The 22,649-nt window shown below is 48.0% G+C and overlaps 1 protein-coding gene and 1 long non-coding RNA gene across 3 annotated transcripts in view; one reads left to right on the top strand and one right to left on the bottom strand.

Annotated features, from left to right (window-relative positions):
• The first annotated feature begins 127 nt into the window (after positions 1–127).
• The window catches only part of SLC6A4 (solute carrier family 6 member 4), a 37,224-nt gene continuing 14,702 nt past the window's right edge, over positions 128–22,649 (top strand). Inside the window, exons 1-8 of one of the 2 annotated variants that reach the window (XM_033423311.2) lie at positions 128–1,891; positions 14,930–15,380; positions 17,851–17,985; positions 18,423–18,642; positions 19,455–19,593; positions 20,137–20,271; positions 20,856–20,959; positions 22,062–22,189. In XM_033423311.2, coding sequence (XP_033279202.1) covers positions 15,041–15,380; positions 17,851–17,985; positions 18,423–18,642; positions 19,455–19,593; positions 20,137–20,271; positions 20,856–20,959; positions 22,062–22,189 — 1,201 coding nt within the window. In that variant the 5' untranslated portion in view covers positions 128–1,891; positions 14,930–15,040. The remainder of the gene's footprint in view (positions 1,892–14,929; positions 15,381–17,850; positions 17,986–18,422; positions 18,643–19,454; positions 19,594–20,136; positions 20,272–20,855; positions 20,960–22,061; positions 22,190–22,649) is intronic. The other variant, XM_004267096.3, reaches the window with a different exon arrangement.
• LOC117200406 (uncharacterized) overlaps positions 18,183–22,649 on the bottom strand; it is a 29,621-nt gene continuing 25,154 nt past the window's right edge. The window contains exons 7-9 of the long non-coding RNA XR_004481954.2: positions 21,983–22,144; positions 20,840–20,929; positions 18,183–19,565 (exon numbers count right to left, since the gene is read on the bottom strand). This is a non-coding gene — a long non-coding RNA (uncharacterized LOC117200406). The remainder of the gene's footprint in view (positions 19,566–20,839; positions 20,930–21,982; positions 22,145–22,649) is intronic.

Here is a 22,649-nt window from a genome sequence, read left to right as displayed (position 1 = left end):
ACTTCGCCTTCCACTGCAGGGGGTGTGGGTTCGATCCCTGGCCGGGGAGCTAAGATCCCACATGCTGCGTCGCCAAAAAGCAAAGCATAAAACAGAAGCAATATTGTAACAAGTTCAATAGAGACTTTAAAAATGGTCCACATCAAAAAAAAAAAAATCTTAAAAAAAGAAGTCACGTTGACCCAACGTGGAGGACAGACTGGGTGGAGAGACAAGAAGAGCCTTAGCCAAGGGCTGGAGTCACGCACTGCCCCCAGTCCCCTCCTCAGAACCACACCTTACACTTGCGTAGTCCCTGTTCACACAGTGCTCACACATTGTGTTCATCTGAAGGGAGGCGCTGTCTAATGTGGACCCTGTCATCCCGGGATTTGGCCACGGGGTGAAATGCCCAAGATTGCCCGGGGAATCGCCAGCCAGCTCACCAGAGCAGCCCGGTGCTCTATGAAGCCCGTCCCGCTTTCCTTGCAATCGCCAGCCTGACGTCTAGGTGGCGCCAAAACCTCACACTGATTCCTCCCAGGTTGGGGCACCGCCCACGCCCGGGAACGGAGTTGTTCCAACTCAGTCCCTGCAGACTCCAGCTCAACTCAGCTGGCTGCCAGCTCAGCTTTCTGGGTTCCGTTCCGTCCAAGTACAGGGGCTGCAAACTTGCAATTGTTGTTTCTGTTCTGCCTTCTACTTGGCTGGGACCCTGGCCTCCTCTAGGGAAAAGTAGGTGGGTCAGCCCTCACCCTCCCATCTCAGCTTCAGGGACATCACAGAGCAAGTACTGCAGCTGTTCTTTTCAAATGTAAAAAATAATTTTACTGAAAATATAATGACATTAAGTTCACTTTTAAACTTAATTTTTAAAAAAATTATCGAAGCAATGTATTCACATGGTTCAACACAATAGGCTCCATTGACCCTCTTCAGATAATTAAAATATTGTTAACAATTCAGCCACTCGCCCAACACCACCGGCATATACTACGTTTTCCAGATCACCACCCACTGTTCTGATATTGCTTTTAACTGTAGCTGGTTAACAAAATGGGAAAGAATTCTTCATTCATTCATTCCTTCTGCAAGTATTTACTGTGAGTCATTAGGCTAGGCTTTATTGGAGGCACCGGGGAGGGCGAGGAATTAAACAAGGTCCCTTCTGGCTGCGCTCACCTCCCAGCGGTGGAGCCGGACGGAGAGCCAGGGGCTAAGTCCCAGGAAGGAAAATAGGGCAGGATGCGGGGTGAGGGTGATGGGGGGGTGTCAGTGGTCAAGAGAGATCCTTCTGAGAAAGTGACATTGAGCCGAAAACTAAATAAAAATTTGGGAGCAATTTGCTGGGGGAGGAACTACACCTGTGGGTTGTGGAGCAGCTCCTCCCGCGCAAGCTTAACGAACACGAGGGTCAGGATTCTTAGCGCCTCTCGGCCTGCTGCCCGCCCCTCACCGCCCCCGGCTCCCTCTCTTCCCAGGGCGCTGCCCCTTCCGGGGAGCGTGTGTGCGAGTGTGCGTGTGTGTGTGTGTGTGTGTCAGTGTGTGTGTTGCGGGGAAGGGGTCCTTCACCTCCCCGGGCCCCGGCTCCCTCTCCACTTCCACCCCCAGCGGCCCCTCCCCGGTGAGCGCGCCCACCTCCCCATCCCCTATCCTTCCCCTTCCCCAGGAGGAACGCAGAGCCGCAGCCGCGGGGAAACGTAAAGTTTCTGCAGCTCAAAAGTGACGCACAAATTCTTTAAGAGCTCTTTGGCGGCGGATATCTAGAGATCAGACCATGTGAGGGGCCGAGAGTACAAATACGGCCGCGCGGGCGTCGGCGTCGGCACAAGCAGCGACGCCCCGGTGCCTCGAGGGCGCGAGGGTCGCCCGCCTCGGAAGCTCCGGACCGGCCTCTGCGGACTCCCGGCAGGTGGGTCCGCTTTCCTCCCGGCTTTTAATGCCCACTTCTCTCCCGAACTTCATCCCGCCCGGCCTCTCCGGGCACCGGCGCGGGGGCTCTGGGCAGGGTGGGCGCGCGCGGAATCGGCAGCGGGGACAAGGGGACGCGGGCGGGCGACCGGCTCGGAGCGCTCCTTCGTCCCCGGCTGCCCGGCTTCGGGTGGCCCAGTAGCCCAGGAAAGCCCTTCAGGACGGTCCTGCGGTCGGGAGGAAAAGTTGCTTTACTTTCAACCCATGGCTTCTGTTTGCTCTTCACTGACGGCCATCGCGTGCAGGGGGCTGTGTGCAGGCATCTCTTGGGGGAGAGTCCTGGTGGATGCAAATGCCCAAATATCTAGAGAAATCTCTGAATGACACATAAGTGGGACGAGTCTCCGTGCCCTTGGGTAGTTTTCCCTGGCACAGCCGATGCATGCTCAGTCATTCAGAATTTATGTGAAAGCCAAAACTCCAGCGAGCTGTTTTACATGGTTGAAGTGTGTAACCATCAGTTGCTTGAAAAATGTGTATATTCAAATTTGCTTTTGAAAAGGATCTCTGGAGCTAAAGAACACTAAGAAACATTTCTTTTTGCCCTGGGTCTTCTGCATAATGAATTTCTTTTTCAGTTGGGGTTCTAAAGAATTTCAGGGGTGGAATTTCTAAGAGTCAGACATTACAAAGGCTTGTGTGTATGTATTTTTATGATCAATTTTGTCCAGAAAAATGAACCAGGTCAATGGATTATTTATGAGCCTGCTAGCTCTCATCAGAGTAAGAAGAGATCAAATATTTAATGTGTTTTGCCTTCAGTTACATAGGAAAAATGTCTAAGAAAACAACATTGGGATTTGTGTTTAATGAAGTGGAGGGCGCCATGGCACATGGCCGTTTGGGTTTGGGGAGTGGAGGGAAACACACAGCTTTGACTCTGTCCCATTGCTCGCTTTTGTGTGAAGCCACTGGTGCTCAAAGGTTCAGATTTTCCTACCACAGACTCGGGTTGGGGTGGCCGCTTCCAGCGTGGATGAGATGCAGGTTCTTACGGGGTTTGTGCAAGCTGTTTTGGGCACGGGTTTTCCTTTTTTTTCACTGAACCTGAGTAAGAGCAGGTTACTTGCAACTGCTTCACAATTAATCAAAAGTCCCCTCAACGCTCGGGTGATCCATCTAGGACATTTCAGAGATGTGACACCAGCACAGATATTCAAACCCATCTCTTTTGTCTCCTTGCTTAAAAATATTTATACTAGGGGTGGGCGGTGGGGACGGAGTAACATTGCAGTTTTAATGGAATCAGCAAAACCTCAGAAATTCCTCTTTGGGGAATTCTTAGAGTTGTCTGAGCATTTTGATGAAATTCGGAGAGGCATGTCAAAGAGTCACAAATGGGTGAGGTGATCGTGGAATGGGGTGCTGGCTGGAGGGTGTTGTCTCTTATGTCATGCTTGCAAAAACATCCTGGATGTGTCCCCCTCCAAAGAGAAATGCAGGTAATTCCAGACATTAAGCCAGTAAATGGCAGTTCTTCTCCTTCCTACTCCTCGAATGGTATGATTCGGGGGAACAAAGGCAGGGTTGCCTGAAGAAGTTTAATTTTAATTTGGCTTTAATGAATCAACAGGATATGGTCATGACTTGACTTTTTAAAGATGCTTGGATGGCCAAAGGGAAAATTATGCAGTCATGTTTCTGTCAGTTTAAGAAGGTACCTCAGACCTTAATTATTCCCCGTCACAGATCAGCTCCTCTGGGTCTCGAGGTCCTCAGCTCTAAGCGAGGGGTGGGGGGCCCTGCCTAACAGGATGTCTGCGTCCCCTCCACTCACTCTGTGACTGTGAGCCTAGCCTCTCTGCTTTAAGCAAACACGAGTTGAAGTGATGGTGCAAAATGCCTGGGGGCCAGGACTCTCTACCCAGATGTTTCCATCAGATTAGGGTCCTCTGAGGACCCCCGGCTTTCCCTCTAAGGCAGGGGCTTTGCACACTGACATGCACAAGTTAAGTCCTGCACCTCAACCCTGTCCAGCTGACAGGGGCCTGAGTTCCTAGACTCCTCGAATCCCCTTTGCAAACTGCCCAGGGTGTGGGGCAGGAGAAACGGCCCCCAGATGGTAGAGATTTGGGCTGGGCTGGTTTGCTTTGCAGTCACTGAGCTGTTGCCAGTGGGCTGCACTCCACTGAGGTTGGTGGTGTTCCACAGGACAGGCTTGGGAGTGGAGTCAAAGGTCTGATAAAGTGTCCCGTTTCTCTGTTCCTCCGGCAAGTGATACTGACTCACCTGCTCCTGTGGAGAATCCCATTTCTGGGTTTAACCAGGCCAAATAGCGCCCTAAGGAAAGGGAACTGCCATCTTTCTAGGAGGGAAAGATGGAAAATAGACCCAGGTGGAAAATAGATGAAACTTAGCATTTTAAAGAACCCTGGCATAAATGACTTCCTCTGGTCAGAGGGTGACCTGCTTTTCTAGGGTGGGCATGAGACCCAACGTCGGCCAGCACAGCCCCCCATTTCTAGGCAGAGCTCAGCGAACTGACGTGGGTCCACATGCAGGAATGATCTCTGAGTAAAGGCTCTGTGCACGGGGCACTTCCTCCTGCCTGACCTTTGTCAGCTGTCAGCACCTGGGAAGATGAAGGCTCACTTACTGAACGTCAACATTTTTGTAACCAAGTGTTTTGCCAGCCGGGTGTCTAATGGGGTGACGAAACGAGTGGAGATAAGGCCTGTGCAAGCAGAGGCAGTCCGGCTGCCTTATTTTCCTCTTTCCTTTGGCTCCCCTGGAACCTGGCAGCAGCTCCCTTGCTGCCACCCCAGCCCGGGACCAAGGGCACTTGACAGGGGGTACTGTAAGCCCTAGGCTTTCTAAAAGCCAGGACAGGATAGCTCTCCATTAACCCCCAAAACTCCTGGACTGCAAAGTGAGGGATGAACCCCAGCGACGTGGAGACACGGAGGTGGTGTCCCAGGGCCAGCTCGACTGCCAGGGTCCCCATGCCACTTGCCAGTGCCTGGGGCCTGGCACTGGAAGGCCTCCTGGAATCCTGAGGTCCAGTTCTTCGTGTCATTATTTGAGGTAGAAAGGGAAGAGGTAGGATCTGTGACGAGGCCGGTGGCAGATGCAGGAGAGCCACCTGTGTACCCTGGGCAAATCCAGAGCTGGAGCCTGGTAGGTAGGCTCAGTGAGAGGGAGCCAGTCAGTGGGCCTTTCCTTTCTCGTGTTGTCGTGTGGTCTTTCGGGGCATATTCAAGGAAAAAGAAGATGGTATTTCCTTTGCTATGGAGCTGCTGCACGAAAAGAAGATAAACTGATTTTTTTCCCCTCTAACTAAGGGATTCCCTAGAATTAGGGAAGGGCAGAGCTGGAAGGGGCCTCTCCGGAGAGCCGGTCAGAGTCCTCTATGGCTCGTTGAAGTTCGCCCACAGCCCCGAGTTCCAGGCCAGGCCTCGAACTTGAGTCTCCTGCGCATCTGTTTTTTTCTCTCCGCTGGGTGTGTTGTTTTAAACGCTAAATTAGCTGGCTCTCTCCCTTGTTTCAGAGGAGAGGAGCTGGGGCAGGAAGGAAAGGGGAGGGAAGAGACGGAGAGAGAGGAGATATGCTATTCCAGGCAGCAGGGAGGTTTGACTGACTGGAAGTTTCCCAGCTCGTCTGAGGGCTAGAATTATTTTTCTCCCCCCAATTTTTTTGTTTTATGATTTAAAGAAAATTTTTATTGGAGTATAGTTGACTTACAATGTTGTGTTAGTTTCAGGTGTACAGCAAAGTGAATCAGTTATACATACACATATATCCAGTCTTTTTTTTTTAGATTCTTTTCCCATGTAGGCCATTACAGAGTATTGAGTAGAGTTCCCTGTGCTCTACCGTATGTCCTTATTAGTTATGTCTTTTATATATAGTAGTGTGTATATGTCAATCCCAATCTCCCAATTTATCCCTCCCTCCTTTACCCCCTGGTAATCTTAAGTTTTTTTGTTTTTTTTTTAACATCTTTATTGGAGTATAATTGCTTCACAATGTTGTATTAGTTTCTGCTGTGTAACACTGTGAATCGCTATATATATACATATAACCCCATATCTCCTCCCTCTTGTGTCTCCCTCCCACCCTCCCTATCCCACCCCTCAACCATACCACCCGGAATGTGCCCGATCCCATCTCCTCCCAGTTTTTAATTTTGAAATATTTCAACTGAAAAGTTGGCGAAGTGGCCCAGTGAACCTTCACCAGTTGTTAACATTTTGCCACATTTGGGCCTGAGCTTTCTCTCTAATTAGACACATATCTAATTTTTACACATGTTAACATATATATAACTTGATACATTGTGTATAATATGATATAACTAATGTAATAATTATACTATATATATGTACATGTATATAATTTGTTGTTGAACCTGTGAGAATTCGCAGATATCCAAATACTTCACCCCTGGATACTTTAGCTCGTGTCTCCTAAGAACAAGGACATCCTCCTACATAACCAGAGCCCCATAATTATCACATTTGGAAAACTTAACATTGATAAAATATTTTACAAAATATACAGCCCATATTCAGATTTCCCTCACTATCTCAGTGATGTCCGTTTTAGCTCAGAGGGTTACTTTTTTTTTTTTTAATCAATTTATTTATTTTTGTCTGTGTTGGGTCTTCGTTTCTGTGCAAGGACTTTCTCTAGTTGCAGAGAGCGGGGGCCACTCTTTATCGCGGTGCACGGGCCTCTCACTATCGCGGCCTCTCTTGTTGCGGAGCACAGGCTCCAGACGTGCAGGCTCAGCAGCTGTGGCCCACGGGCCTTGTTGCTCCGTGGCATGTGGGATCTTCCCAGACCAGGGCTCGAACCCATGTCGCCTGCATTGGCAGGCAGACTCTCAACCACTGCGCCACCAGGGAAGCCCTCAGAGGGTTACTTTTTGAGACCATCAGATCCTAGGGATGGGAAATTACCTCTTGCCCTCATGTCAGTGCATCTGAGAACTAGATCAATTCTGTGTAATGATGAACTGATTTTTCATGAATGTTCCCGAACCATGTGTGTATGACACATTGTAAAGCACATTTCAGAACTTGACCTAAGAGCATAGGCACCTTTGAGCAACGTTACCCAAGTCACAAACAGCTTGTGGCTGCAGAGGCGGCCCCCATCCCCCACCCTGCTCTGCTGCTGGACCCCATCTCTCTCCTCATTTAGTTCTCCCGCTCCCTGCCCCACCCAGAGAAATGGGCCCGGTTCCCCCTTCCTTTCCTCTTCACTCACATTGTATCTAATTCCACTTCGAATCCCTTTCTCCTCCCCTTCTCTCTTCTACCAGCTGCCACTGGTAAATCTGCCCTCATTTCATAACACCCTCTCCCTGGGGCTGGTTTTCTCTCTCTCCTGTCTCTCCCTCTCTCGGCTTTCTTTGTGGGTCTAATCATGTCTTTCACACAAAAGTAGTCTTAGTAATATACCTGTGTTAAGGAAAAGAAAAATCTGTGTTTGGAAGTGCTCCCATTTTTTTTAAATCTTGATTTCTATTTATTGCATAAATTGCATTATAACAATAAAAGAGTATTTAGAAGGTGTAAGTGATACTCCTTGTTCTTTTTTTTCTTCTTTTTTTTTTTTAAAGGAAACTAACTTCTTTTTAATGATTATTTTTTAAATTTATATTTTGGCTGCGTTGGGTCTTCGTTGCTGTGCGGGCTTTCTCTAGTTGTGGCGAGCAGGGGCTACGCTTCGTTGTGGTGCGTGGGCTTCTCATTGCGGTGGCTTCTCCTGTTGCAGAGCTTCTCCTGTTACAGGTTCTAGGTGTGCAGGCTTCAGTAGTTGTGGCTCGCGGGCTCTAGAGCTCAGGCTCAGTAGTTGTGGCGCACGGACGTAGCTGCTCCGCGGCATGTGGGATCTTCCCAGACCAGGTTTCAAACCCTTGTCCCCTGCATTGGCAGGCAGATTCTTAACGACTGTGCCACAAAGGAAGCCCGGTACTCCTCATTCTGCCTAATCTAACACATCACCTGTTCGAGTTTCCCAAGCCTCTTTCCTGGCCTTGTCCATGTTGAAACAGAGTGAAGGCAGTTTTGTTTTCTGCAAAAAGTTGTAAATTGTGTAGTTAAATGTAATAAGGGATCTGTGTCCTCAACTTCTAAAGGCACCTCCACAGATTCTATACACAAGCTTCTCTACCTCCTTATCCTTCTCTCCTTAAATTTAGTTTTCCTCAGGAACCAGGAAGAATGTTAAAATAAACAACTTCTAATCAGTTTGTCACCTCCCACCCCCTTTTGTAGTACTTAACAATGCTGTGTTCTACAGCTTGCATCTTAGGTGTTTTTGCATTTTATGGTTAAACTAGGATTTTGTAAACTAGATTAGGAAATTAACCACCATTTACAACATTTCTTTCTGTAGGTAGAAAATATATTGCAAGTTCCAAACAAACAACTCACAAATGAATGTTTGGAACACAGACCTTTGACGGGCATACCTGCTGGTACTTGTTTCAAAGTCTAAAAGCACAACCTGGGCTCTTCTTTAATCCTAGACATGTCAGTCTTTTCCAATCCAGAGTTCATTAAAATTATTGTTCTGACAGTCCTCCCTCGGCCCCCGAGATGCAGATCTTCCTAATGGGTGAGGAGGGAGGAGGGGCAGCCCCCTGAGATTGGGAAGAAAGAGTAGAGCCTCACCTGAGGCTTACACCTGCCAGCATGGCAGCTGTGGTTCCCTGGGTCCCATGCCTGGGAAACCTGAAATAGACCCTCTGTGCTGGGAGCTGTGCAGTGCACACACGGGTCAGCAAGTATTTGAGTACAGAATGTATGAACCATGGCCCCTTCTTCCAGGCGGATGCAAAGCAACTAGACATAAAAGGATAACTAATGATACTTGAAAATCAGTGAGGAATGACAAATGAGTAGAGAGAGATCATCTTGGGCTGGGGTGGTGAGAGAAAGCTATATGGCGGGGGTGGATAGACACTTAAGCCACGCCTGGAGGATACAGGATGATTAGAGGGAGCGAAGGGGCAGGGTGGTGATGCACTGGGCATGCTCAGTGGCCCACCTGCCCCTAGTAACCTGGGGTACTTGTTAACAATGCAGCACCCACTGCATTGGATCTCTTTATTAGAATCTCCGAGAGAGCAGCCCAGGAATCTGCTGTTTACAAGTTTCCCAGTGACTCCAAGCCACTGATTGAGAGGAACAAGCAAGAACCAGTGAGGGCCTATGGAAGGGGATGGTGGCTGTAGCTTCTGGCTCAAGTGGCTCACTTGTGCTGTGGGCTACGAATCACTTAGCCCTGTGGGCCCCAGTTTCTCAGACTGGGGTGAGGAGTAGAAAAGCAGAATGGGTTGCATATATGTGGTGGCTTAGTGGCCATCAATTCACTGTCATTTATTGATGCTTTCCATGTGCTGGACACTGAGTTAAGTGTTTGTCATACGTTTATTTCATTTCCACAACAACCTTTAGGAAGCAGGAATTTTAAGGGTCTGCTTTTACACATGGGGAAAGTGAAGCTCAGAGAGGTTAAGCAACCTGCCCAAAGTCACACAGCCAGTAAGTGATGGGTCTGGGATTCCAGTGCAGATCTGTGCAACAGGAGAGCCATGGATTGTGGACACACAAGGACTGTTAAAAATGAAGGTAATTAGGCTTTCCTGTTTGTGTTCACTACAGCAGGGCTATTTATGCCTATCTATGCCAGATCCACTTCTTTTTATTAAAGTCAAAATAAATAATCCTCTGTACTTTTGCCCAGCCTCTGGAGTGATCTCAACCCCAGCACAAATGGCTAATCCTCTAAATTTTACACCCTGTGTGGTGAGAAGCTCGAAGCTATCCTCCCCCAGGGAAAGTTCTGGATGGAGACCCTTTTCCTTTCTCATGGTAACTGGCCCAAATGGCCCTGAGGATTATAGCCTATTTAATTCCTCTCCAAAAAATTAAATTGTCCCATACAAGGCCCTCTTTGGATAAGGAGATGGCTGTGATAGTGGAGTTCATTTCTATCCCTTACGTCCAAAAATCAAGATTTTCTCTACTCTCTCTGTTCAGATCATGAAGTCTCTATTTTGTTTGAAAGGCGAGTAGGAGTCCCATGGCTTATGACCCTCAGAGAACTCAACGGTCCCTTCAACAGGTACAAATACAAGCCACCATTTTGCACTGTGAAGACATGAGCCAGAAGCAGTGAAAATCCAGGGTCCTGTGACAGAAGCCGTGCAATAGCAACAAAAGGAAGACCTTTAAAACCCAAGGGCAACTTGGAAGCTAAAAATGCAAGGTATCTGAACATGCCGCGTCAAGTCAGCGGAAATCTTGGTTTACAACAGGTTGTGTGGCAGCACTAGGAAGCAGCACCAGACTCTCCCTTGTTCTGCATGTTGGTGTTTTCCTACCAGTCATATTTTGGCCTTGTACCATAAACTTCATGAAGGCAGGACTGAGCCTGCTTTGTCTGCAAGAGCCTAGCACATAGTAGGCAGACAGTACGTGTCTGCTGAATTAGTGCCAATCCGTGGCAGAGGGCCAGGTTCAGTGTTTACTGCATTACAGGCACCAGGACTCTGTAACTCCTATCATCCTTGGTGTCCTGGGAACTCTAGACTCCCTCTGAATAGAGAGTGCCAATTGCCACTTGAGTATATGACCTATAATTAATCTTATCTCAGTGGTAAACCCATAATTCATGTTGGTTTTGGGGGTTTTCTTTTTTGGTTTTTGTGTTTGTTTTTTTGAAAATGAAAATTGAGTGTCCTGAGAAATGAGCTCACTTTGATCTGGACATGTGAAGTCAAAGTACAAAATTTCTACAGTGTTTCTGCTTAGGATGTGCTGAGGCATCAAACAGACAAGTAGGGTCACGGGCATTTCCAAAGGTCTGGGTGGTTTCATGACTAATCACTGTGATTACATGCTTGTTCAGATACTGGTTCCCCTGGCTACAGAGACCAAATTTGTGGAAAGAGGAATGGAGATTTGATCAGGAGAAGTTTAAATAGAAAAAATCCTTTTTACTGGGGGGCGGGGGGGAGGTGGAGTGAATTAGCCCACTCTCTGGGCTAATACGAGCATTCTGTCAAGTGCATCACTGCTCGGCCCCTCGTGTGCGGACCCCTGGGGGATGAGGCTCCTGCGTGTCAAGCTGTCATCCTACCATGGAGCTGGGTGACGTGCATGGCCCCACCCACAGCTGGTCACCTGCTCAGCCCGAGAAAATGGCATACATTCAAGGTGCACAGGAAGGCTTCTGGGGCTGTTTCTGGCCATGGAGAAATTCAAGTCTGCCTAGAAGAGGACACAGCTGTAATATTGGACTCATTTGCAGTCTCTCTACCCAGCAGGATAAAAATACCTTTTAAAAAAGAAAGCTTTCAAGACAACATTCTTAGAAAGCAACCTTCTTAACATCTCTTCCTTCTATATTCCTGGGCCAGCTTGCTCTCAACTATTGCTATCTGCCGGTCTCAGTAGGAAAAGCTGCTCAGTGCTCTGTAGAATCAGGAAAATGGGAAAGGAGTCTGGATCCACAGGCAGCATCCTGCAGGCAGAAGGGCACCCAGGCCCGGCCATCTGCTCCTGGATGACAGATTAGTCTTTGGGAGGAGCTTCCTTCTCAAAGGCAGAGGAGTGATGTGAAGCAAAGGAGATGTGCATCTCCTGCCTGTTCGGTGGCTTCGTGTGGCTGTAACTTATCTATTTGTACCCCGGGTTCTATGATTGGGGCAGGAGCCCAATAAGACAACCCCAGAAAGCACAGCTGGATGGAGAGAGACCAGCCTCAGGGGAGAGGCAACCTGAAATCATGATTGGGCTAAAGGACCCTCTGAACAGGTTTTCTTATGACTTGGGCTATTTCAGCTGTTGATGAATTTTTTTTTTTTAATGCTGAGGGATATTTTAGGAAACAAGACCTTTTGTAATGCTCAGCAAAAATAGTCTGGTGTCTTATTCTTCTAGGAGTTGCTCATAACAATTGCCGAGAAATCAAGATCAAATACCTTGGGGGCTGAACCCCTGAGAACCCTGAAGAACATACATTGCCCAACCAAAGTTCACCAGCCCACACACATTTTCCAACTTCCTGCAGGGTGCCCCAGGGGAGGAAGTCAATGAAATCTAGAAAAATTCACACGACTTGCAGCAAGAGGGTGACAGAGCCACTGTATGGCTAAACGTTTATTCCCCCACCAATGTATTCTTCAGAGATGGGTGATGTTTCCCTTCTAGAGACTGTGGTGGACATGCCAGAGAAAGGTTGGGTGATACAGTTGCTCTCTGAGCTTCAATTTAAATGAGAGGAAAGTTGCAGTATTAAAGATGGGAAGATGTTCCTACAGAAAATTTTGGGTAAAATTTTGAAGGTGGAAAAAGAAAGACCAGGGAAGGGGGGCCTCGGTCATAGGCAGGATCTGTCAGCTGGGTGCCATCTGACCATCCGCATGTGGTAAAGCTCTATTTCTGCCATCTGGTCTGCAAGTTCTTCACTGTTTAATGTGGAAAACATGCCATTGATATAGGCTGGAGGGAAGTACAGAGGCCTTCTTCAAACAACACAACCAGAGACTGCCAAGTTCAGGTTTAATTTAGCTGTGTATTCAAATATATTGACAACTCATTTCTCTCAAAAACAAAAACAGAAACACCTTAAAATAAAAATCCCTTAGCCTGGTAGATGGTACCTTATGGTGGATGAGAGGATGTGTGGTTATTTAAAAAGTCCATCAAGTCTAGTTGAGGTCTCAGGGAACGGATGGGGGCAGGGAAGGCGGGACAGCAGCATAAGGATAAGCAGAACAGGTTTTTATCTAGATCACTCTGTCAGAAATTCATATCCTTCTATGGGTCATGTTTGTCTCCTTGAACCCGGGATAGGGTCGGTGGCGGGGGCCAGTTAGATAGGGTAGAACCCAGGACACCTACCCCAACCCGTTAACACACCACACACACACCCTCGCTACATAGAGATGGTTTCTCTTTTGTTGCTGTGATATTTTTGGCATCAATCAATCCCTTTAAAATTTTTATTTTCTACTTTACAGAAAGAAACTACCCAGTAAACATGAAACTCTAATTAGTTGCATCCCCTGTGTTCATTTCTGATCCTTGCCAATATTTATGTGCATAGCCATCAGTGTGAAGCTACATACTTTGTGTTCTAAGTTTTCACTCACTACGTTTTTGTCTCCACATTTCCACACGTGGATAGTTAAGTTGTAGTCATCGAAAGCCCCACCAGGGTAGGAGACATACACTCCCATTTTTTTTTTTTTTTTTACACTCACATTTTTTATGAGCTACCAGTTCCTAGCCAGCCTCCTACTGTTGGATTTGGAGGATTAGTATCAGATCTTTGCAGTTATACATAGCAGTAGCAGTATCCCTGGACATCTTTTCCTAGAAAGGTATAACGTGACTTGAGCTAAGCAGAAACAAAGTTCACACCCAGAAGAATGAAGTTAGCTGGAAGGTCCTGGCTCCTTACTACTTTATAACAGGCCATAGGTTTAAAGTCCGAAAGGGCTCGGATTTCTACCCCATGTTTGACATCTCAGAGAGCTGAGCTGACTTCCCTGTACCCTGGCCCATGGCAGTGACATGAAGGCATGGCAGCCTTGAGGCATGTGGGGACAGAGACACCAGTCACACTGGCGTGTGTAACCTCCACGCTCTTCTCTCTGGCTCTTCCAGCGTGGATGAGAGGCGACCCTGCCTGCCCACTGTTGCAGAACACAAGTGCATTAGCCACAGGAGTTGCTGGGGAGTGGCAAGAAGAATGAATGGGGAGCAGCAGTGACATTTAAGGCTCAGTGGGACTTGCAGAGGCATGATGGGAATGCAGAAAGGCAAGGCACAGACGGACTGGACACAGCTGGAGGCAGCTAGAATCTGCCCAAAGGTTTCTAAGAGCTGGGCTCCAGGAAGAGTGAAAAAGTCTACAGCTAAGGAGCTAGGGGTCCTCACAAAGGGTGGCCTTTTCATCTCTTTCCTATGCTCTCTTCCTTTTTAAGTCATACCTATGGTTTATATAAAATATACTTTGAGTGTTCAGTTTAAATGATGGAGAGGACTGTCCTTATCTATTTGTAGCCAGAAACTGCTTCTTTGTTACTCTTTTCCTAGCACAGCATCCAAGACAAAGTAAGTGCCCTGTGAAACTTTGTTGAAGTGAAGCTTTGTTCTTCTGAGTCACTGCTAAACTCCAGGGTGGGATTCCAGTCCCTCAAATTGAGGTCAATACTCTGTTCTTAATAGAGCCTAGGCAAAACCTTGGTTATTTGCTATTTTTGTTTGTGCTGTTGTTTTGTTTTTTCCTTTTCAATTACTTGGTTGTGATTTGATACCTTGCATGGGTTGAAAAATGTAGTTGATTTTACTTTACTTTAAAACTTTTTTTTGATAGGCAAGAAGCAGATTTATTAATATCCTTTGTAAAGAGTTTACAGGGGCTTCCCTGGTGGCGCAGTGGTTGAGAGTCCGCCTGCCGATGCAGGGGACACGGGTTCGTGCCCCGGTCCGGGAAGATCCCACATGCCGCGGAGCGGCTGGGCCCGTGAGCCATGGCTGCTGAGCCTGCGCGTCTGGAGCCTGTGCTCCGCAACGGAAGAGGCCACAGCAGTGAGAGGCCCGCGTACCGCAAAAAAAAAAGAGTTTACAGAAAATGGATCATGGGAGGATGGTCATGTCCCAGGTCTTGGATGAGTTCCTGGGACAGGCCACCAAGTGAGGGTCCTTGGCTTTGTGCAGGAAGAATTCAAGAGCAAGCCATAGTAAAGTGAAAGCAGGTTTATTGAGAGAGATACACATTCCACAGGCAGAATGCGATCTGTCTCAGAAGACGAGTGGCCGTAGTTGATTTCTTTTCTTTTTTGCGGCCATAGTTGATTTTATTGACTCTCATATAGCAAACAGGGTGTCTCACATTTAACAGATGCCTTCGTAATACCATTAACTAATGTAATTCAAGATGTATGATGAGTTACCAAAGACAAGTAAAATGCCTAATTCTGTTTTCCTTTCTCTGTGTGCATTTCCAACAGAGCTCTCAACCCCATTGATATCAAGTGCTGAGGAGACTCACAGATCTGAGCACTAAGAATTCAGGTCGGTCCTCGGCACATGGGCGTCAGCATCGTCTACTAGCTAGTAGGATGGAGACCACACCCTTAAATTCCCAGAAGGAGCTAACAGCATATGTGGATGGAGAAGACTGTCAAGGAAACAGTGTTCTACAGAGGGGTGTCCCTGTCCCTGGGGATAAGGCGGAGTCCAGCCAAATCTCGAATGGGTACTCAGCAGTTCCAAGCCCCAGTGCAGAAGACACTCAGCATTCCATCCCGGCTGCCACCACCACCCTAGTGGCTGAGGTTCATCCAGGGGAACGGGAGACCTGGGGCAAGAAGGTGGATTTCCTCCTCTCCGTCATTGGCTATGCTGTGGACCTGGGCAACGTCTGGCGCTTTCCCTACATCTGTTACCAGAATGGAGGTGGTCAGTATCATGGGCTGCAAGCAGAGGCTGTGACCCAGGGGTGGTCTGTAGATCCTCTTGGGAGGCCAGAGGATAAATCATGTCTTTTCTGTCTTGTTTAACTGATAATGCATCTGGGAACATGGTTGTTAGCCTTTCAAGCTAGTCTAAAAGACACATCTCCAGTAAACCAAAACTTTAAGTCAGCATGTCTGTGGCTCTCTGGGTCATGAAGTTGAATGAAAGCCCTCCTGAACCTGACCTCACCAGATTTTCAGCATCATTAATGCTTCATCTGTGGAAGAGCCGCCTTCTTATCCCTGCATTATACAAGTCCTGCTCTCCTCCACGTGAGACATGGGGGAATGAGCATCAGCATTATGCTGAGTTCCGGCTGGCTGGTTCTGCTCAGAAGAGTCCAGAGAGCTTAGATCTGTGAAAGGAAAAATTGGGAAGTGGCTCCACGTTCCCAGACCCTGCTGGGCCTTTGGACCCGTGTGAGGGCAGAGAGGGTGTCAGCTCAAGTCCACAGTCTTAAGTTACAATCTGGGCGTGATCCGTAGCTGAACCCAGCCACATTAATGCCAGCACCAAACCATATATGGATATGCCTTATAGCTCCTACAAGTGTTAGATTCTTGAGGCCAGAGACGATTTCTTGTTCCTCCTACTATTCCTAATGCCTACAGAGCAGTTTATTTGCAGATTATCAAAAATAGTAGCTGATTGTAGGCATAGATATGGGAGCCCCAGAGAGCAGAGCAGGTAGGTATGGGGCCTCTGTTTTGACAATGGACTTGCTATCAGAATAGGAAAAGGACCAGAAGTGGGAGTCAAATCTTTGTTTGTTTATTTATTTATTTATAAAATTTATTTGGGTGCGCCAGACCTTAGTTGCGGCACGTGGGCTCCTTAGTTGCAGCTCATGGGCTCCTCAGTTGCGGCTCGCGGGCTCCTTAGTTGCGGCATGCATGTGGGATCTAGTTCCCTGACCAGGGATCGAACCCACACCCCCTGCATTGGGAGCGTGGAGTCTTAACCACTGCGCCACCAGGGGAGTCCCAGTCATTTATTTTGACAGGAGCTCTGGCAACAGATTTAGGAGGGTAACTAAAATGAGGTTTGAGGGATAATTTGTTTGTGTCGCCTTCATTTCCTCCATGACCTGACACAGAGTTGCCTGGATCTGCTGCATCTTTTAAGGACCTGGGTCCATTCGGCAGCAAAGGCTATTCGGGGAGGGTGGGGGGTGGAGGGAGTGCCGGGAAGCCCAGCGTTCCTGGCCTGGGAGGGGCAGAAGTTGGAATCATCTTATCTCTAGTTTGGGAGGACCCGCCTGTAGCCTGAGCATTATATAAGCGGTTGGGTCACCGGTGATGTTTCCCCTACACTCATTCCCTACTGTAAAGCCAGTCAAGCAAACCCTTTGGACAAATGTCATCATGAGAATACAACATGGTTATTATTCTCAAGCCAGATTTACCCAGTGTGATTGTAAGTTAGATGAAACCTTTCTGAGTTGCACAGATTTCAGATTTCTAGGTTCAGAACACTTTATGGGAGGGAAAGTTATCAAGGAAATATCACAGCCGGCTCACCCTTTGGGCTGAAACTCAGGCTGCAGGTGAGCAATCCCCAGCACGGCATACCCAAATTCTGCCTCAGCCACAAAAGCCAGGAGACACCAGCATCTCCAGTGATGCAGCAGTTCTGCACTTTCTCATTCTGTAGCAAACTACCTGCAAATTTCAGCCACACCTGCAAATCTGGCTCAGGAGGGAGCATCCTGGCTCCGTGGAGTTATGGAAGTATAACCAAACATCAGTAGTCAAGTGTCTGGAGCCAGGGATACAGATGAACAAAGATACTAATTCAGTGATGTGCAGTAGTCAACAGACTATTGCAGCTGTTGTACAGGTTGTCGCAGGAGATCTGTTTCAAGGGTCCCAAATGCTGGTCAATGTACTGGTTGCATCAGAATCACCTGGAGAACTTAAAAAAATCTTTGTTTTACTCATACCTGAAGCTTCTGCTTCAGGAGGTCAGGGTGGGTGGGTGTTTTTTTTTTTTGGGGTGTGTGTGTGTGTGTGTGTGTTTTTAAGCTTACCAGTGATTATGATGAGTGGCTGGGTTTGGGAACCTCAGTTCTCCTCAACCCTGTCAGTTTCTAGTGGAAGAAAAAGAAGCCCAGAGAGAAGGGTCCTCTAGGCAGTTAGAAGTGGAACTGGTCCTAGGGCCTCTTCTGTTGACTCCCAGACCCAGTTTCCTTCCCACTTACTCTTTGCCTCCTCCCAAACCTCACTTCACTGTGGAGCTCTGTCTACTACTACTTCTGGCAAAGGATTAAGACCAGGGGAGCACCGTGTGAGGTCACTCAGGACAGGGTGGCTTCATGACTCTGGAGCATCAGATGGCTCTGTGTGTCCAGATCACTTGGGCTGTCCTGAGTCAGATGTGGGCAGGGAGTGAAACTGTCTTTTATCTGCCTCAGGGGCATTCCTCCTCCCCTACACTATCATGGCCGTTTTCGGGGGGATCCCGCTCTTCTACATGGAGCTCGCGCTGGGCCAGTACCACCGAAATGGATGCATTTCGATATGGAGGAAAATCTGCCCGATTTTCAAAGGTAACGGAAAGGCTTGGGTGGGTGAGTGGGTCCTCCTGGGAAGTGATGATTTCTATCAATGGGTCGAGCTGGACACCTTCTTCTGGAATCAGTTAGGCCTTAGGTATCCCTGGGAGATAACTTGAGTAATTAAGGTTTTGACTGCTCAAGCAGTATGAGATTGTTAAAAGCAAAATAGAATAAATGGCAATTAAAAATAAACGAAATAGAAAAAGCATTAATAGCACATGTACACATTTTCTAAAACATGTAACTCTGCAAATACAAATAAGGAATCTACCATATTGCCACTTTTCCACTGTCTCCTGGAGTCTTTGGAGGATGAAATGAATGGCAGCCCCACCTTTAGCCCTCACCCGGGCTGCAGTGCCCCTGACGCCCTGCCTAACTGCTGGGCTGCCCTTGAAACTTGGCCTCCCTCACCCTCTCTCTCCCAGGGATCGGTTACGCCATCTGCATCATTGCCTTTTACATCGCCTCCTACTACAACACCATCATGGCCTGGGCGCTCTACTACCTCATCTCCTCTTTTGCGGCCCAGCTGCCCTGGACCAGCTGTAAGAACTCCTGGAACACTGGCAACTGCACCAACTACTTCTCCGAGGACAACGTCACCTGGACACTCCACTCAACATCCCCTGCAGAAGAATTTTATACGTAAGTGCATGTAAGCGAGGGGGTGGCCTGTTAGGGGCAGGCCACACCCCTGGGCTTTGGCTTCTTAGGAGGGAGGTGGGAGCCAGGGGCTCTTCACCTCTTGGCTGATGGATTTCTGAGAGATGAAGCTATCGGGGAGGGGGAGTAAATGTGAGTGAGGGAGTTGGGAGTGCTCCACAGTCTGGGTCTCTGCGCCATCCCCCTCTTTTCTGTTGTGCCCAGGCCAGTCCCTACCTTCACATTCCAAAATTATTCCCCTGCATCAAAACTGCCCTTCTTCCTGGGCCCTCCTTGCAGCCAGCTGTCATGGAAGCAAAGCCTCCCACTACTTCAGTAGTTTGAAACTACACAAAGAGTTTCTGGTTTCATGTATTCACTTAATATGTGGGATCTACCCTTTGGAAGAAGATGCCTGGAGTAGGCAGTTTTCTTTAATGCTGGAATTTCAGGAAATAGCAGCCCAAAGGGAGCTGTTTTGAGGTGGGGAAGGGACCCACTGCCCACACATACAAATCCTCATGCACCCAGAAGCCAGTCATGTTAGTCATTCATTGGGTCCCAGCCTAGGAAGGAGACCTGGAAGTCTGCTTTTGGGTCGAGCGCTCTTCCCAGGCTTGGTCGGCTTGACTGCCCTGTTCTCTCCTTCAGGATGGGCAGAGCCCCTCCCAGCTCTTCCCGAGGCTTGCTGACCACTTGATCCTTGCAGTACTGTGTCCGTTTTTTCTCTTGGTGTCCTCCCAGAGGTATCACACGCAGTATGCTCAGGTAACTGCTCAGACCACGTCACTGGCCCTTCTTTCTCATTCACTCAGGCGCCACGTCCTGCAGATCCACCGGTCAAAGGGGCTCCAGGACCTGGGGGGCATCAGCTGGCAGCTTGCCCTCTGCATCATGCTGATCTTCACTGTTATCTACTTTAGCATCTGGAAAGGTGTCAAAACATCTGGCAAGGTGAGGAGGACTCTGGCTGCTGATCCAGGCCTACCAAGGGGCCCTGGAGGGTCTAACTCAGAATTCAGTGGCCTGGATAGCCAGAGACAGGGGGACATGTTTTCCTTTACACCAAACACATTCCATGATTTTCAGTGTCTCGTCACCAAATCGGTTAGAAAATTCTAGAAATGGGTCAATCCCAAGAACCATTATATGATTTTTTAAAAATTCCTTTAACACGCTGGTAGTGTCATAACTAATAATAGTGGCAATAATTTACTGAAAACCCATCATGGACCATGTACAGTGTTTTGTATACACTGGCTACTTTGTCTCCTGCTAGGTATTTTCCTCATCTTACAGATGGGGAGTGGGTTTAGAAGTAGTTAGTACCAGCAAGCAGGGAATCAGATCCCTGTATGAATTTAAAGGCTGTGATCTTTCTGCCACCTTGCCTCCTAAAATTACAGAAAAAAAAGAGGTAGATCTTCTTTCTTGGACGTTTTCAAGAATAAGACACCAGCATTCATGTGGTGATAACCTATGTTTCCTTCCTTACAGGTGGTTTGGGTAACAGCCACCTTCCCTTACATCATCCTTTCGATCCTGCTGGTGAGGGGGGCCACCCTCCCCGGAGCCTGGAGGGGAGTTCTCTTCTATTTGAAACCCAACTGGCAGAAACTCCTGGAGACAGGGGTAAGATAATGAGGAAAGCAGTGTGCACCTGTCTGTCTTTTTACTAACTGAAGCTAGTCCTCCGAATAGGACAGTAGGAACAACTGAAATTTGGGTTCAGCGGCAAGTCTGCAGTGATGCTTTAAACCAGAAATACAAGCATGAAAAGTACAGTTGAGGGGCTTCCCTGGTGGCGCAGTGGTTGAGAGTCCGCTTGCCGATGCAGGGGACGCGGGTTCGTGCCCCAGTCTGGGAAGATCCCACATGCCGCGGAGCGGCTGGGCCTGTGAGCCATGGCTGCTGAGCCTGCGCGTCCAGAGCCTGTCCTCCACAACGGGAGAGGCCACAACAGTGAGAGGCCCGCGTACCACAAAAAAAAAAAAAAAAAAGTACACTTGAGGCCACTGCGTTGGTTTATGGCTAAGTGATAGGAAGAGAACTCACATTTGTTTGCACTTGGTATGTGGCCAGCCCTGGAAGGAGCCCTGAGAAGCCTGTTTTTTGCCTCTGCATGTAGCCACATGGAGGCATGAGGGCGCTGGCCCCGCTGGTGCTCAGCGATGGCCTGGGTCTCGGCCCTGGCCCTTACCTCTGCTGTGTTGCAGGTGTGGGTGGATGCGGCCGCCCAGATCTTCTTCTCTCTCGGTCCTGGCTTTGGGGTCCTGCTGGCTTTCGCGAGCTACAACAAATTCAACAACAACTGTTACCAGTGAGTATCTGGGGCCCCCCCAAGCAAAGCTTGAAAGTGGAGTGAGTGTCAGTCAGCTGGTCTGGAGGAAAGCGATCAAACCGATGGCCTCAAACCTGGCCAGGCTTAGGCCACGTTGACACTCTGACCCTCAGGGGTGCCACAGGTGCCTGACCACTCACCTAGACCATAGCCTCACTCAGGGGTTGAGAGAGGCTCCAGGCCACTTCTGTTTTGTGAGATTCTCTATATGTCAGGAAAAATTAAGAAATTCCAAAGCAGGTTTACAGAAATCACAACATACATTCAATGTTTAGATTTGACCTGTTAATGTATTTAACAACAAAAATTGTGATAATTTATTTATGTATATATATACAAAAAGAATAATGATTGAACTATTTTGACCAACATAGAATGCCATAATTTTTATGTCAAAATCTCATTTCAGAAATGTGACAAAACAGGGAGCATGGCGCCAATTATGATTTAAATATCACTCCTCATCTTTAGAGTTAACTTTGTCTTAATATTCTATCACAGATGGCAATGTCCAGCAGTCTGATTGTGCTATTCGTAAGATAATTATAGAATTAATTTTTTTTAAAAAAAGGAATTTACATGCACCCTAAGCAATGTGGCCTTGCATTGGGACACCAGCCTAGAGTTGTATGGTGAAGTCCTCTTTTAAAAGTGTCAGGATATCTTTGTGGCACTCTTATAACCTCATTTACACATAATGTCAAAAGTCTAAATCTGAGGTCTTCACAAATGTAAGGCCAAGGCCTCCTCCTGGCCCCTGCTGCAACTCAGGCCCTGCTTCAGAACAAGCCTTGTTTGAAATCCAGAGGTCTGTGCTGTGCTGGTTTACAACAAAATCATCTCTTAAAACCACCCCTGACTGCTGTTCTCCCCATGCCATGCGTGGTGATAACAGCAGCTTGTGCTTCAAGGTAATGCAACCCGTCTGAGAGGCTGAGCCCTGGGAGGAGGGGAGGAGACACCCGGACAGGCTTGAAGTCCCTGTGAGCTCAGCCCACTCACCCTTGTCACAGCTGGAGACAGATGCTCCTTAGATTCCTGACTTGGAAATGTCTCAGGCCCCTTGGGTTTTCTGCTCCAGAGACGCCTTGGTGACCAGCGTGGTGAATTGCATGACGAGCTTCGTTTCAGGATTTGTCATCTTCACAGTGCTGGGGTATATGGCTGAGATGAGGAACGAAGATGTGTCTGAGGTGGCCAAAGATGCAGGTAGGACCTCGGGTTTTGTTTGGGTTCCTGGCTCCCACTGAATTGCTTTGCTGCTCTTTGGATCTTTACAAATATCTAACTTTTGCATTATTTCTAAATGTTCCTCTTAAAATTCTCAAAGGTTTTAGAGAAACTTACTGCCTTGGAAATTTCAACCCTTTCCATCGTGGTAATGGGGCAGCTCCCTCGGCACCCAGTACTGGGGCCTTGAATACATTGTGGGCTTGGAAATATGACTTGGATGATGGCTTTTAAAACTATTGGGTTTGGGGGACTTCCCTGGTGGTCCAGTGGTTAAGACTCCGTGCTCCCAATGCAGGGGGCCCAGGTTTGATCCCTGGTCAGGGAACTAGATCCCGCATGCATGCTGCAACTAAAAGATCCCCCATGCTGCAACAAAGATCCCTCGTGCCGCAACTAAAACCCAGCGGCAGCCAAATAAAACAAACTAACTAAAAAA

The sequence above is a fragment of the Orcinus orca genome, chromosome 19, assembly GCF_937001465.1.
Source record: "Orcinus orca chromosome 19, mOrcOrc1.1, whole genome shotgun sequence".
Lineage (NCBI taxonomy): Eukaryota > Metazoa > Chordata > Mammalia > Artiodactyla > Delphinidae > Orcinus > Orcinus orca.
This window is presented reverse-complemented; position numbering and strand designations above follow the sequence as displayed.